Genomic DNA, 15207 nt, shown 5'->3' with positions numbered 1-15207 from the left:
CACTGATATTTTCACTCATTTTCTCTCCTTTTCCCTTTATTGCCTTTCACTATTTTTTATATTCCCCAAATGAATGAGACCATATAATGTTTGTTCTTCTCTGATTGACTTACTTCACTCACCATACTACCCTCCAAATCCACCCATGTTGAAGCAAATGGTGGGTATTTGTCATTTCTAATGGCTGAGTAATATTCCATTGTATACATAAACCACATCTTCTTGATCCATTCATCTTTCGATGGATACCGAGGCTCCTTCCACAGTCTGGCTATTGTGGACATTGCTGCTAGAAACATCGGGGTGCAGGTGTCCTGCCATTTCACTGCATCTCTATCTTTGGGGTAAATTCCCAGCAGTGCAACTGCTGGTCGTAAGGCAGATCTATTTTTAACTCTTTGAGGAACCTCCACACAATTTTCTAGAGGGGCTGCACCAGGTCACATTGTGCAGGAGGGTCCCCCTTTCTCCACATCCTCTCCAACATCTGTTGTTTCCTGTCTTGTTAATTTGCCCATTCTCACTGGGGTGAGTTGGTATCTCATTGTGGTTTTGATTTGTATTTCCCTGATGGCCAGTGAAGCGGAGCATTTTCTCATGTGCTTGTTGGCCATGTCTATGTCTTCCTCTGTGAGATTTCTGTTCATGTCTTTTGCCCATTTCATGATTGGATTGTTTGTTTCTTTGCAGTTGAGTTTAATAAGCTCTTTATAGATCTTGGATACTAGCCCTTTATCTGATACGTCATTTGCAAATATTTTCTCCCATTCTGTAGGTTGTCTTTTAGTTTGGTTGACTGTTTCTTTTGCTGTGCAGAAGTTTTTTTTTTTTTTTTATCTTGATGAAGTCCCAATAATTCATTTTGCTTTTGTCTCCCTTGCCTTCATAGATGTATCTTGCAAGAAGTTGCTGGGGCCAAGTTCAAAAGGATGTTGCAAAAAAAAAAAAAAAAACAAAAACAAAAACAAAAAAAAAACAAAACCAAAAAGAAAACAAAAGGATGTTGCCTGTGTTCTCTTCTAGGATTTTGATGGAATCTTGTCTCACATTTAGATCTTTCATCCATTTTGAGTTTATCTTTGTGTATGGTGCAAGAGGGTGGTCTAGTTTCATTCTTTTGCACGTGGCTGTCCAATTTTCCCAGCACCATTTATTGAAGAGACTGTCCTTTTTCCAATGGATAGTCTTTTCTGCTTTGTCGAATATTAGTTGACCATAGAGCTGAGGGCCCATTTCTGGGTTCTCTATTCTGTTCCATTGATCTATGTGTCTGTTTTTGTGCCAGTACCACACTGTCTTGATGATCACAGCTTTGTAGTACAACCTGAAATCTGGCATTGTGATGCCGCCAGCTACGGTTTTCTTTTTCAATATTTCCTTGGCTATTCAGGGTCTTTTCTAATTCCACAGAAATCTTTTTTTTTAAAGATTTTATTTATTTATCCACGAGAGACACACACAGAGAGAGGCAGAGACACAGGCAGAGGGAGAAGCAGGCTCCATGCAGGGAGCCCGATGCGGGACTCCATCCTGGGTCACCAGGATCACGCCCTGGGCCAAAGGCGGTGCTAAACCACTGAGCCACCCAGGCTGCCCTGATTCCACGCAAATCTTAAGATGATTTGTTCCAACTCTCTGAAGAAAGTCCATAGTATTTTGATAGGGATTGCATTGAATGTGTAGATTGCCCTGGGTAGCATTGACATTTTCACAATATTAATTCTGCCAATCCATGAGCATGGAATATATTTCCATCTCTTTGTGTCTTCCTCAATTTCTTTCAGAAGTGTTCTGTAGTTTTTAGGGTATAGATCCTTTACCTCTTTGATTAGGTTTATTCCGAGGTATCTTATGTTTTTGGGTGCAATTGTAAATGGGATTTGACTCCTTAATTTCTCTTTCTTCAGTCTCATCGTTGGTGTATAGAAATGCCACTGATTTCTGGGCATTGATTTTGTATCCTGCCACACTGCCTAATTGCTGTATGAGTTCTTGCAATCTTGGGGGTGGAGTCTTTTGGGTTTTCTATGTACAGTATCATGTCATCTGCAAAGAGGGAGAGTTTGACTTCTTTGCCAGTTTGAATATTGGCTAGTATCTTGTTGAGAATTTTTGCATCTGTGTTCATCAGGGATATTGGTTTACAATTCTCCTTTTTGGTGGGGTCTTTGTCTGGTTTTGGAATTAAGGTGATGGTGGCCTCATAAAATGAGTTTGGAAGTATTTCATTCCTTTCTACCTTTTTTTTTTTAAGGATTCTTTTTTTCTAAGATTTTATTTATTTATAGAGACACAGAGAGAGAGAACGAGACGCAGAGACACAGGCAGAGGGAGAAGCAGGCTCCATGCATGAAGCCTGACGTGGGACTCAATCCAGGGTCTCCAGGATCACGCCCTGGGCTGCAGGCAGTGCCAAACTGCTGCGCCACCGGGGCTGCCCCCCTTTCTATCTTTTGGAACAGCTTTAGTAGAATAGGTATTGTTTCTTCTTTAAACGTTTGATAGAATTCCCCTGGGAAGTCATCTGGTCTTGGACTTTTGTGTCTTGGGAGGTTTTTGATGACTGCTTCAATTTCCTCCTTGGTTATTGGCCTGCTCAGGTTTTCTATTTCTTCCTGTTCCAGTTTTGGTAGTTTGTGGTTTTCCAGAAATGCATCCATTTCTTCTAGATTGCCTAATTTATTGGTGTATAGCTGCTCATAATATGTTTTAAAAATCATTTCTATTTCCTTGGTATTGGTTGTGATCTCTCCTTTTTCATTTGTGATTTTAGTAAATAGAGTCTTTTCTCTTTTGTTTTTAATAAGGCTGGCTAGGGGTTTCTCGATCTTATCAATTCTTTCAAAGAACCAACTTCTGGTTTTGTTAATCTGTTCCACAGTTCTTCTGGTCTCTATTTCATGGAGTTGTGTTCGAATCTTTATTAACTCTCTTCTTCTGCTTGGTGTAGGTTGTATTTGCTGTTCTTTCTCCAGTTCCTTTAGGTGCAAGGTTAGCTTTTGTATTTGAGTTTTTCCAATTTTTTGAGAGATGCTTGTATTGCGATATATTTCCCCCTCAGGACTGCTTTTGCTGTATCCCACAGATTTTGAATGGTTGTATCTTCATTCTCATTAGTTTCCATGAATCTTTTTAATTCTTCTCTAATTTCCTGGCTGGCCCTTTCATCTTTTAGCAGGATGCTCTTTAAACTCCATGTGTTTGAAATCCTTCCAAATTTCTTCTTGTGATTGAGTTCAAGTGTCAAGGCCTTATGGCCTGAAAATATGCAGGGGACGATCCCAGTCTTTTGGAATCAGTGAAAACCTGATTTGAGACCCAGTATGTGGTCTATTCTGGAGAAGGTCCATGTGCACTTGAGAAGAATGTGTATTCAGTTGCGCTTGGATGTAAAGTTCTGTAAATATCTGTGAAATCCATCTGGTCCAGCGTATCATTTAAAGCTCTTCTCTCTTTGGAGATGTTGTGCTTAGAAGATCTGTCATTTGCAGAAAGCGAAGTGTTGAAGTCTCCCAGTATTAGCGTATTATTATCTAAGTATGTCTTAACTTTTGTTATTAATTGATTGATATATTTGGCAGCTCCCACATTCGGGGCATAAATATTCATGATTGTTAGTCCTCTTGCTGGATGGATCCTTTAAGTATGATAAAATGTCCCTCTTCATCTCTTACTACAGTCTTTGTGATAAACTTTAATTTATCTGATATGAGGATGGCTACCCCTGCTTTCTTCTGAGGACCATTTGAATGGTACATGGTTCTCCAACCTTTTATTTTCAGGCTGTAAGTGTCCTTATGTCTAAAATGAGACTCTTGTAGACAGCAAATAGATGGGCCTTGCTTCTTTATCCAGTCTGAAACCCTGCGCCTTTTGATAAGGTCATTAAGCCCATTCACGTTCAGAGTTACTATCGAAAGATATGAATTTAGTGTCATCATGATACCTATTCAGTCCCTGCTTTTGTGGATTATTTCTTGGGCATCCTCTTTCTTTTACAGAGTCCCCCTTAATATTTCTTGCAGAGCTGGTTTGGTGGTCACATATTCTTTCAGTGTCTGCCTATCTTGGAAGCTCTTTATCTCTCCTTCTATTCTGAATGAGAGCCTTGCTGGATCACGTATTCTTGGCTGCATGTTCTTCTCATTTAGGACCCTGAATATATCCTGCCAGCCGCTTCTGTCTTGCCAGGTCTCTGTGGAGAGGTCTGCTGTTAATCTAATGTTTCTCCCCATATAAGTTAGGGATCTCTTGTCTCGTGCTGCTTTAAGGATTTTCTCTTTATCTTTGGGATTTATAAGTTTCACTATTAAATGTCAAGGTGTCAAACCGTTTTTATTGACTTTAGGGGGGACCTCTCTATCTCCTGGGTCTGAATGCCTGTTTCCCTCCCCAAGTTAGGGAAGTTCTCAGCTATGGTTTGTTCAAATATGTTTTCTTGTCCTCTGTCCCTGTCGATGCCCTCTGGAACCCCAATTAAATGTAGATTTTTCCTTCTGAGGCTGTCATTTATTTCCCTTAACCTTTCCTCATGGTCTTCTCTTTCTTCCTCAGTTTGTTTCCCTGCCATCAACCCGTCTTCTGTGTCACTCACTCGTTCTTCTACTTCATTAACCCTCGTCATTAGGACCTCCAGTTCGGATTGCATCCCATTTAATTGATTCTTAATTTCGGCCTGATTAGATCTAAATTCTGCAGTCATGAAGTCTCTTGAATCCCTTATGCTTTTTTTCCAGAGCCACCAGCAGCTTTATAATTGTGCTTCTGAATTGGCTCTCTGACATCAAATTGTAATCCAAATTCTGTCACTCTGTGGGAGAGAGGACTGTTTCTGATTCTTTCTTTTGTGGTGAGTTCTCTTTTCTAGTAATTTTGCTCAGTGCAGAGTGGCTGAAAATGAGTTGTACTGGAAAAAAGGAAGGCAGAAGAAAAGAGGGGTATCATCTGGTTCTATGTACTGTAAATCCCTCGACTTCCCCTGGAGTTGTCCAGCGCTGCTCAGTCAAGAACTTGCTCTTCCCCTGTCCTTCAGCTGGTCTTCTGGGGGAGGGGCCTGCTGTGCTGATTCTCAGGTGTGTGCACCTGGGGGAGCTGCCCTGCGCCCCCCGCCCCCCTGCCAGGTGCCGGGCTCAGTGGGAGCTGTTTACCCCGTGAGGCCCCTGTTCCCTGGCGGCCCCGCTCCATCCCAGGCACAGGGTGACACCAGGAGGAACAACCACACTGGCGGCAGCCGGCCTTCCAGCTCTGGAGTCAGCTCCCGCAGTCACTGCCGCCGCAGTCTCCCAGTCTGCACTGGCCTGGATGCTCCGGGGGCGGGTGCTGATCTGCACGGCTCGGGGGGGCCCGGCGGCAGGAGGGTCCTCGCTGCCCTGTGTCCTCCCTCCTGCGCCTCAGCGGCCCCAGAGGTGAGCATAGGATCCTGGGCTGTGTCTGCTCGAGCCCTGGGATCCGGGGCCTGCGCTGCTGGAATCGCGCTCCCGGGCGCAAGGCTCCCGAAGGCAGCAGGGCGCAGCCCCCTCCGCCCTGAGCCGCCGCCTGAGCTGCTCCCGGGGCCCCACCGGGCGCGCGCTCCAGCCCTTTACCGCGCTCGGCCGGGTGTGTGGGGCGCTCCCCCCCGGGGTGCACTTCCTCTGTTAGTGATCCCGGGAGACTGGAGGCTCCCCTGCCCCTCCTGCGGTTCTGCCCAGTTTCCCTGCTAAGCGCCCTTCCCTCCAGGAAGAATCCGGTCTGGGGATCCCTGGGTGGGGCAGCAGTTCAGCGCCTGCCTTTGGCCCAGGGCGCGGTCCTGGAGACCTGGGATAAAATCCCACGTTGGGCTACCAGTGCATGGAGCCTGCTTCTCTCTCTGCCTGTGTCTGCCTCTCTCTCTCTCTCTTTCCCTCTGTGTGACTATCATAAATAAATAAAATTTAAAAATTAAAAAAAAAAAACAAAACGAATCCGGTCTGGATTTTTAGGTTCCTGTTCCTCCGGGACTGCGCTTCCTGTCCCCAGGGGCTTTCACCGCGGACCTTAGCTCGGCTCCTCGGGGGCCCTCCCCACTGGATTCTCTCCCCCCCCCCCCCCCCCGCCTTCTACCTTGTTAGAAGCGCAGACTCCTCTCTGTAGCGTTCCAGCTGTTCTCTCTTTAAATCTCAGGGCGAATTTGTTGGTTTTTAAGGATGATTTGAAAGTTATCTAGGAAAGTTGGTGGGGACAGGTGACTTGGGGACCCTACTCCACCATCCTGCAATGCCCCCAATCCCTAAATTCTACCCTGACAGCAATACCACACTCTTAATTAACCATTTTGAATTCAGGTGAAATCTTGGTTGGAAACAAAAACCAAAAAGCACTCCTACAAGGGTACAGAATGACGCAGTCCTAGGTGCAGGAGAAGAACACCCCTATACCTTTATTCATAGGCACTTTTGCTGATGTGCCACTATATTTACTTTATTATACAATCTCCTTTTATTTCCAGTTCTAGAGACAGTAGTGTCCTTCCAAATGATCCGTCTTTGCACGTCCTTCATCTTCCCTTTTTACTGCTCCCATCCTGCAATACCCTCTATTACCAATTGTTGCATGAAATTTGCTCTGTTTAACATGTAGACACCTTCATCAGATGGACCGGGCTCATCTCAACAGATATGAAGTTCTGCATGGCTCCTTGTCCTCTCCAATTCCTGCAGCTGAATCTCTTCCTGTTCCTCTCCTGTTATGGTCCAAGAGGGAGAGAGGGTGGATGGAGATCCCCGTATGTGAGAGGCAGATAGAGATGGTGCCCCCCACTCGCCACTGAGGGTGCACCCAGAACACTCAGAACTGAGTATGGTCCATGCGTTCTTAATAAATAAATGGTTTGGTGTGTGTATGTGTGTGTGTGTATGTGTTGTGTGTAATAGCGGGGATCTTTTAAAATGTGGGTTCTGGGCAAGGGTCCTTTTGCCCAAGTCTAATAGCACTACGGGCCCTGAGGTGTTTGGGAGAACGGTGAGACTCATTATGACTTTTCTGAGTCTTATTTATTTTGGGCCAATTTCCATGAAAGCACAATAAATATGATATCTTACAACTGCATTAGAATAAAGAAGAATATACCCCACACTGGTACGTTGGTATATATTCATTATTACTTCAGTCACTTTTGGTTAATATATTTAAAAAAATTTTTTAAATTTATTTATGATAGTCACACAGAGAAAGAGAGAGGCAGAGACATAGGCAGAAGGAGAAGCAGGCTCCATGCAGGCTCCATGCAGGCTCCATGCACCAGGAGCCCGACGCGGGACTCGTCCCGGGTCTCCAGGATCGCGCCCTGGGCCAAATGCAGGCGCTAAACCGCTGCGCCACCCAGGGATCCCTAATATATTTTTAAAGGATTTTATTTATTTCTTCATGAGAGACACACAGAGAGAGAGAGGGGGGCAGAGACACAGGCAGAGGGAGAAGCAGGCTCCTGGCAGGGAGCCTGATCCAGGACTCCATCCCCTGACCCTGGGGTCGCGACCTGAGCCAAAGCAGACGCTCAGCCGTTGAGCCACCCAGGTGTCCATTGGTTATGTTTTCAAGGAGAGTATAGCATTCATGTGGAATCCTGAGTATCATGTGTCTAATTCTCTGGATGGGTTATGCCTGGAGAAGGTCAGCCCTGGTGGAAACTGAGAAACAGTCCTGAGGAAAAGTCAAGGGGCTTCTGGGGTGACAGGATAGCCTGTGAAGGAAGAGAGGTTCTGTGAGTTGTGAGCAGAGGGGTGGCATTAAACTATCCCTGGTGACCGGAATGAGGGGACAGGGAAAAGCAAGGGTAGCTATGGTTCAGTATAAAAACTGCTGGCTTTGCCTCATTCCTAAAGAACACACATATTTCCCTCAACCTACGTGCCTTTGTAGGGCATCATGGTGAAGAGACTGGGCCACATTGCCACTTGAGGGGACGGGAGTCGGGCACTCACACTATTTCAAAGGGCCCTGCCCAACCTCAGGAATGAGGGCACATCAGATTTTAAAGATATTTCAAAAAGCAAAATGAATGCCACATTAATTAAAGTTTAACATCAAGACAGGAGTCACTACTGCTTTGTATGAGTCTCGTCTCTCCCTGGCTCTGGTCCTGGCCCCGCACTCTTGGGTCCGGGGCAGAGAGTGGAGAGGGGCCCCGCCGCAGGAGCTTGGCTCGCAGCACAGGCAAAGATTGCGGTGGCCCAGGAACTGCCAGCCTCACAAACACCAGAACCTAAGTCTTGAGGACTTCCCAGATAGTCCGAGGGAAATGGGGGTCAGGAGGGTGGAAGAGCACATTGACGGAGAGAGGACCATGTTGGGCTACACATGGGGCGGAACAAAGGGCTTTTCAGACTCCCCACTCCTTCACGCAGGTGTTCTCCAATGAGAAACTATGCGTGCGTGTGTGTGTGTGTGTGTGTGTGCGCACACGGGCACATGCACCGGTGATAGAAGAGCCCCTCTAAAGCCTCCAGTTTGATCAGATAACATAAGAAAAACGAACTTCCATTTGCAGATACTTTATTGAAATGAAAATGTACTCAAGGTTTCAACACTTATCTTGCAGTTGATAGATCAAAAGACAAAAAGGAGAAGAATGTTGTGGTTTGTATTAATCAGCAGTCGGCGTCCAACCATTCTCTGCAGTCCTCAGAGCCCCAGATCACGTGGAAGGTTAAAACAGAGCACACGAAAGACTATTAATAATTATGTCCTAGAAAATAAAAGCAGAGACATCGCTCAGATTTTCAGCTCTCTGTGACAAAGGAAAATCTTGAAAGACAAACATGTCTTCTCCTTGGCTTCCTGGGTTTGTCCACATACATCTGGTATCCAAGAAAGTCGGTGTTTGATTTAAGGTCAGAATAATGTGGCATAATGAGTGACAAGCTTAGAGCCTGCTCGTCCCTGTCCACTGGTTTGAAAGCACATCAGGAAAAACCATAGTTACCGTCATCAATGCAAAATTTCTCAGAGTTTCATCCGACTGCTGGAGAAAACATTGCTTCAGCTCTGCTATGGCTTCGTTAGTTTCAAGACCATATGTGAAAGGTTGAAGGAAGTTTTGGTATTCATCTATGCTCACTTGAGAATCGATTGCTTTGTTAATCGCTTCTTCTAAGAGTAAGCATCCAGAACCTGAAAGAAAACATGCAAAAGTGGTCTCAGTTATGTAGGGATGAAGCCTTTTCGGGAGTCTCTAAGATGGTGGTCATCTGCTTACATTCCAGTGGACACATACATTCAGGAAGATTAGGGTGAATGGTCTTGAGTTCTCGATTCTAGCATAGAATTTCCTTTAAGCCCGCGAACATGTATGCCCCCTCCTCACCGATCCCTCTCACATTCCCTCATAGTCCAGAGAAGCTAGACACTAGTAACCATGAAGTAGGAAGACACCAGAGAAATGAGATCTCTACACTGGAGTTTGGGGAACAGGAGATCTTCCAGAAAGCACTGACAGATCTTCAGGCCAAAGCCTGTCCTCCCCACCCAGAACTCACCTGCAAGGCAGTAAAGGGGGAGGGCAACCAGCACGAGGACTCTCAGCAGCTTCATGGTTGAAGTCAGCTCTTGCTGGCTTGTCTGACAGGGAGGAAGGAACTCACGTTGGATGGGAGGACCTAGGAGTCCTCCCTTTATTCTCCTGGTCACCACCTTAATCCCTCCCATAAATGAGGGAATGAGTCACACTATGAACCTGGCTTCAGACCAGGAAATGGCAGCAAGAATCATCTGCAACCCAGCTAGTCCTCTCTGTGTTTGTAGAAACCAAAGAGACAGAGCTTGGAACTCCATAATGATACATGACTTTAGATGAAATTAATGCAGACGTGCTTGCTACCTAGTCATATTACAGCCAACTGAACCTGTGTTGTCACCCAGTTGTTTTATTATTAGTGTGGTCTTCATACCCTCCTCGCTCCCCTCCTATTTCTTTTTTTTAATAATAAATTTATTTTTTATTGGTGTTCAATTTGCCAACATACAAATAACACCCAGTGCTCATCCTGTCAAGTGCCCCCCTCAGTGCACGTCACCCATTCACCCCCCCCACTTTCCTCCCCTTCCACTACCCCTAGTTCATTTCCCAGAGTTAGGAGTCTTCATGTTCTGTCTCCCTTTCTGATATTTCTTTTTTTTTTAATTTTTTTTTCATTTATTTATGATAGTCACACAGAGAGAGAGAGAGAGAGACAGAGACACAGGCAGAGGGAGAAGCAGGCCCATGCACCGGGAGCCTGATGTGGGATTCGATCCCGGGTCTCCAGGATCGTGCCCTGGGCCAAAGGCAGGCGCTAAACCGCTGCGCCACCCAGGGATCCCCCTTTCTGATATTTCCTACCCATTTCTTCTCCCTTCCCTTCTATTCCCTTTCACTATTATTTATATTCCCCAAATGAATGAGACCATATAACGTTTGTCCTTCTCCAATTGACTTATTTCACTCAGCATAATAGCCTCCAGTTCCATCCACGTTGAAGCAAATGGTGGGTATTTGTCATTTCTTTCTTTCTTTCTTTTTTTTTTTTGTATTTGTCATTTCTAATGGCTGAGTAATATGCCATTATATACATAAACCACATCTCCATTATCCATTCATCTTTCGATGGACACCGAGGCTCCTTCCACAGTTTGGCTATTGTGGACATTGCTGTTATAAACATCGGGGTGCAAATAGAAAACCTGAGCAGGCCAATAACCAGGGAGGAAATTGAAGCAGTCATCAAAAACCTCCCAAGACACAAAAGTTCAGGGCCAGATGGCTTCCCTGGGCAATTCTATCAAACGTTTAAAGAAGAAACCATACCTATCCTACTAAAGCTGTTTGGAAAGATAGAAAGAGATGGAGTACTTCCAAATTTGTTCTAAGAGGCCAGCATCACCTTAATTCCAAAACCAGACAAAGACCCCACCAAAAAGGAGAATTATAGACCAATATCCCTGATGAACGTGGATGCAAAAATTCTCAACAAGATACTAGCCAATAGGATACAACAGTACATTAAGAAAATTATTCACCATGACCAAGTAGGATTTATTCCTGGGACACAAGGCTGGTTCAACACTCGTAGAACAATGAATGTGATCCATTGTATCAGCAAGAGAAAAACCAAGAACCATATGATCCTCTGAATAGATGCAGAGAAAGTATTTGACAAAATACAGCATCCATTCCTGATCAAAACTCTTCAGAGTGTATGGATAGAGGAAACATTCCTCAGCATCTTAAAAGCCATCTACGAAAAACCCACAGCAAATATCATTCTCAATGGGGAAGCACTGCGAGCCTTTCCCCTAAGATCAGGAACAAGACAGGGATGTCCACTCTCACCACTGCTATTCAACATAGTACTGCAAGTCCTAGCCTCAGCAATCAGACAACAAAAAGGCATTAAAGGCATTCCAATTGGCAAAGAAGAAGTCAAACTCTCCCTCTTCGCCAATGACATGATACTGTACATAGAAAACCCAAAACACTCCACCCCAAGATTGCTAGAACTCATATAGCAATTTGGCAGTGTGGCAGGATACAAAATCAATGCCCAGAAGTCAGTGGCATTTCTATACACTAACAAGGAGACTGAAGAAAGAGAAATTAAGGAGTCAATCCCATTTACAATTGCACCCAGAAGCATAAGATACCTCGGAATAAACCTAACCAAAGAGGTAAAGGATCTATACCCTAAAAACTACAGAACACTTCTGAAAGAAATTGAGGAAGACACAAAGAGATGGAAAAATATTCCATGCTCATGGATTGGCAGAATTAATATTGTGAAAATGTCAATGTTACCCTCCTCCTTCTTCAAGGTCCATAAAGCTTCCCATCCCCTGTTTCTGCTCCTGCTGGCTTACCAACCTCTGGGCTCAATGCAATACCACAAACATCCTCTGGAGGTCAGACTTCCCTCCCCCTCAGTCACTTTAGTAAGGACTTGTCATTTGGGAACTACTAGGTCTCATTTTTGGTGAAAGCCTCTTTTGACAAGAATATCTCACTTAATTAAATCGATTTCATAAATTCAGACTATTACAAATCTATAAATATTTTTTAGCTTTTGAGGATTTTTCCGCCACAGATTCAAAGGACGATGTGCAGCAGTAGAGCAAGAGGTTGGTTGCTCAGCAGAGGCAGTGCTGAGTGGTGGGCCGGTGAAGAGTGTGGTCAAGCAGATAAGGATTTAAACCTTGGATGGAACACCTAATCACGAAGTGTCCTTGGGCAAGTGAAACTGCTGGTCGTTTCATTTCAAGCTTCCCTTTCCTCATTTCTAAAATGAGCAGGAATAATATCAGGCCTGATTTTGCAAGTTGACAGACATTCTGTAAAGAGCTTATCTAGGGCTTCAAAAAGGTAATCACGAATAAATGGAAGGTTCATCCGTCCATCCATGCATCCATGCATCCATCCATCCATGACAGACTGACAAAAGGTAACCATGGGCAAACAAAACAAAACAAAACAAAAAACCATGGGCTTTCCCCATCACGGGGGCCTGTGCTCTGTGGCCCAGATTCAGTGGTTCAGCCAGGACTTGGCCCTGTGGAGCTTACATCTACGAGGGAAGCAACAAACAAGCCCATAAGTGAATGAGACACAGAAAGTGATGGCTGTACAGAACAACACTGAGGGGCAGTGTCCAGGACAGAGGTCCAGTCTGGTTACGGGAAGGGGGACTTTAAGTCTGGATGAGTGGACAATGAGATCAAGAGGAAGATCTGGGAAAGAGTGTTCTAGGAAGAGAGAACAGCACACACAGAGGCTCTGGAGCACTTGGTATTTGGCAAGATAAGGAAAGCAAACACAGTGTGTCTCGTGGTGTCAAGAGAGACACAGGACGGCCTCATACTGTAGAAATAGAAAAACCACATCAGTTGAAGCGGGGACAGCCTGAGGGCAATAGGAACATGAGAAAGAAAGTTGGCTCAAGGTAACACAAAGAAAGGGAAATTGATGAGAGAGCCAGAGAGATGAGTTAATTACTCGTGAATACAGTATTTGTGTTTGGATTATTTGAATATTGGATTATTTCCTCCCATTATTCAGCTGGAGCCTAAGTTGCCAAGAACAATGCTAATTTAGGGAGAGGCTAGAAATAGCAAGGAAGGTTGATGTTCCTATGTGCGTACGTTCCCCGGGTTGATCATTGCTGCCAATATCCATTCCAAAGTCAAATGAAGGTCTTCAGTGATGAAAGGAGAGACTTCTTGGCTAAGTCTTAATGGGCAGTCACCCTGGGTGATTTGGACTTGCTGTGTTACCTGCTGGGACACAGTTCCCTGTGTCAGAACACAAATAAAATAAAGTAAAATAAAAAAGAAATAAAGCAAAACAAAACACAATAAAATAATACCTCACGTCATGTACATGGTGTCCACAATAAAGAGTATATTTTTTTTCCCTCACGTTTTCTCCGCTGAAGATGATGATCATTCCCGCTGAACGAACACAGTGAACTCAGCTCACAAAGGACTCATTGGCAAGCCAGTGTCGACCAGGAGAAATAGAAGAAACCAAAAGTTTAGATTGCATGTGCAGCTAGCCTGATGTTTCCTCCTCCCAAAAGGAGCTTTAAGTCAGGTTCCCAACGATGCTAAGAAACTAGGGGAATGGAGGCCTCAGTTTCCGTGTTGGTAGAACATTACTGTTCCCCTATCATTGCAAACCATGATGTACAGGTGAGTTTGTACAGGTACATATTTTACCCTGAATACCCTGTGTCATGGGAGAGAGACAAAGTATTCGGCAAGAGGGAGTTATATTTGGCCTGTCCTCAGTCCTACGCAAAACCTGAGATCTACTCACACTGATATTATGGCCATTTGAGGCCTTGCCATACTGCCTATAAGTAAAAACCATCAGTGAGCGCCATCTTTTCTCAGTGATTCATGCGTTGGTACAAAAGCCTATGAAGGAGTTCTTTTGAAATTTAGATGATTTTTAAGTGCTTTTAAATTGTAAGTTACTAATATGGATCAACTTTGCAGTATTGAGGGACAAGATATCCCACATGTTTTTTCACTCATTGTTTAAAACCAGTTCTGCCCTCACCTGCAGAGCTGTTGGGACATTAACCTCAGGCATGTTCTATCAAAGTGAACCTCTTCCTCATTAAGATCCTGCCAAAGTCTAGGTCTTGGGGACAGAGGGACTTACCCAGGCCAGCAAGCTTAGGAGAGACTCTGGCTTTGAAGACATGTTGAAGGCAGTGAGATGGTTGTTCACAGTATCTAGAGTGTTCCTAGACCAGGCTCTCTAGTTGCCATGGGCCAAGCCTGCTGTGGAGATTTCACAGCTGCGTCCCCTTGTACCCTGGGATTGTCATAAGTCCTCGGTACAGTGTTGGCACATAGCCGGCACTGTGTGCGTGTCACCTGCTAGTGAATAATATTATAAAACTGAGAAGGTCTTATGCTAAACCCAGAAGGACTACTGGACCATCAGAGACCACTGGAAATTTGCTTCAACATTATATTTTGTGAAAAATCTAGAGAAGGCCATGTTCACACCTGAGGTAAAAGTCCCATGTTTGAATATGAAGCGCTGAATTTGGATCCATGCTTACTTGATATTGCTCTGACTTCTTTTTGCAAGAGGTTTATTGAGATTTAATTTACATAGAAACTCTCCGTCAAACATATTCCTCATACTGTTGGCTTTTTAATCTTTTCAAAGCTCCCAAGCAATGAGTGTTTACCTGTTTTCGAAATTCAATAAAACACAATTGCCAAACAAGAATAATGCACTCACTGGACCCACAGCACTGAAGCAAACCTCCTTTAATTTGATGCAAAAAAAAAAAAAAAGAAAAAAAAAGAAAACCCAAAGCATAGGATGATGATCGTATCTCTTATTCCAAAGTAAGTAGTCTAGAGTGTGAAAGTGGTCACAAAATGGATGGCAGGCCAGGAGAGCAGCAGAAAGCAGGATTCTCCTGAGAAAACTGCGATATGTGGGCACCCCCCCTTAGTTGGGAACCTCCTCTGCAACTTCCCAGGTATAATCTGAAGGCACCCCTGTCCACAGAGGGTAGGGAGAGACTGAAGAAAGACAGGCCACTCTGGGTTGGTATGTGGCAGGTTTAACGAGCAAGTAAAGTTACATTAGAGCGTTGCCCTGGGTAGCCACGGAGGAGTAGATTTCTAAACCCACCTGCCAGAATCAGAAGGTTCCCAGAGGAGCCTTAAGTGAGTTTGATCACATACCCAATTCAA

At 44.5% G+C, this 15207-nt stretch overlaps 1 protein-coding gene across 3 annotated transcripts in view; it reads right to left on the bottom strand.

Annotated features, from left to right (window-relative positions):
* Nucleotides 1-8491: 8491 nt before the first annotated feature.
* LOC144293191 (mammaglobin-B-like) overlaps nt 8492-15207 on the bottom strand; it is a 35920-nt gene continuing 29204 nt past the window's right edge. The window contains exons 1-3 of one of the 3 annotated variants that reach the window (XM_077864306.1): nt 9492-9619; nt 8939-9126; nt 8492-8701 (exon numbers count right to left, since the gene is read on the bottom strand). In XM_077864306.1, coding sequence (XP_077720432.1) covers nt 8663-8701; nt 8939-9126; nt 9492-9546 — 282 coding nt within the window. In that variant the 5' untranslated portion in view covers nt 9547-9619 and the 3' untranslated portion in view covers nt 8492-8662. Of the gene's footprint in view, nt 8702-8878; nt 9127-9491; nt 9620-15207 lie in introns of those variants that run through there. The other 2 variants (XM_077864308.1, XM_077864304.1) reach the window with 2 other exon arrangements.

The sequence above is a fragment of the Canis aureus genome, chromosome 21, assembly GCF_053574225.1.
Source record: "Canis aureus isolate CA01 chromosome 21, VMU_Caureus_v.1.0, whole genome shotgun sequence".
NCBI classification, from domain to species: domain Eukaryota; kingdom Metazoa; phylum Chordata; class Mammalia; order Carnivora; family Canidae; genus Canis; species Canis aureus.
The sequence above is the reverse complement of the archived record's forward strand: the minus strand, read 5'-3'. Positions and strand labels throughout refer to the sequence as shown.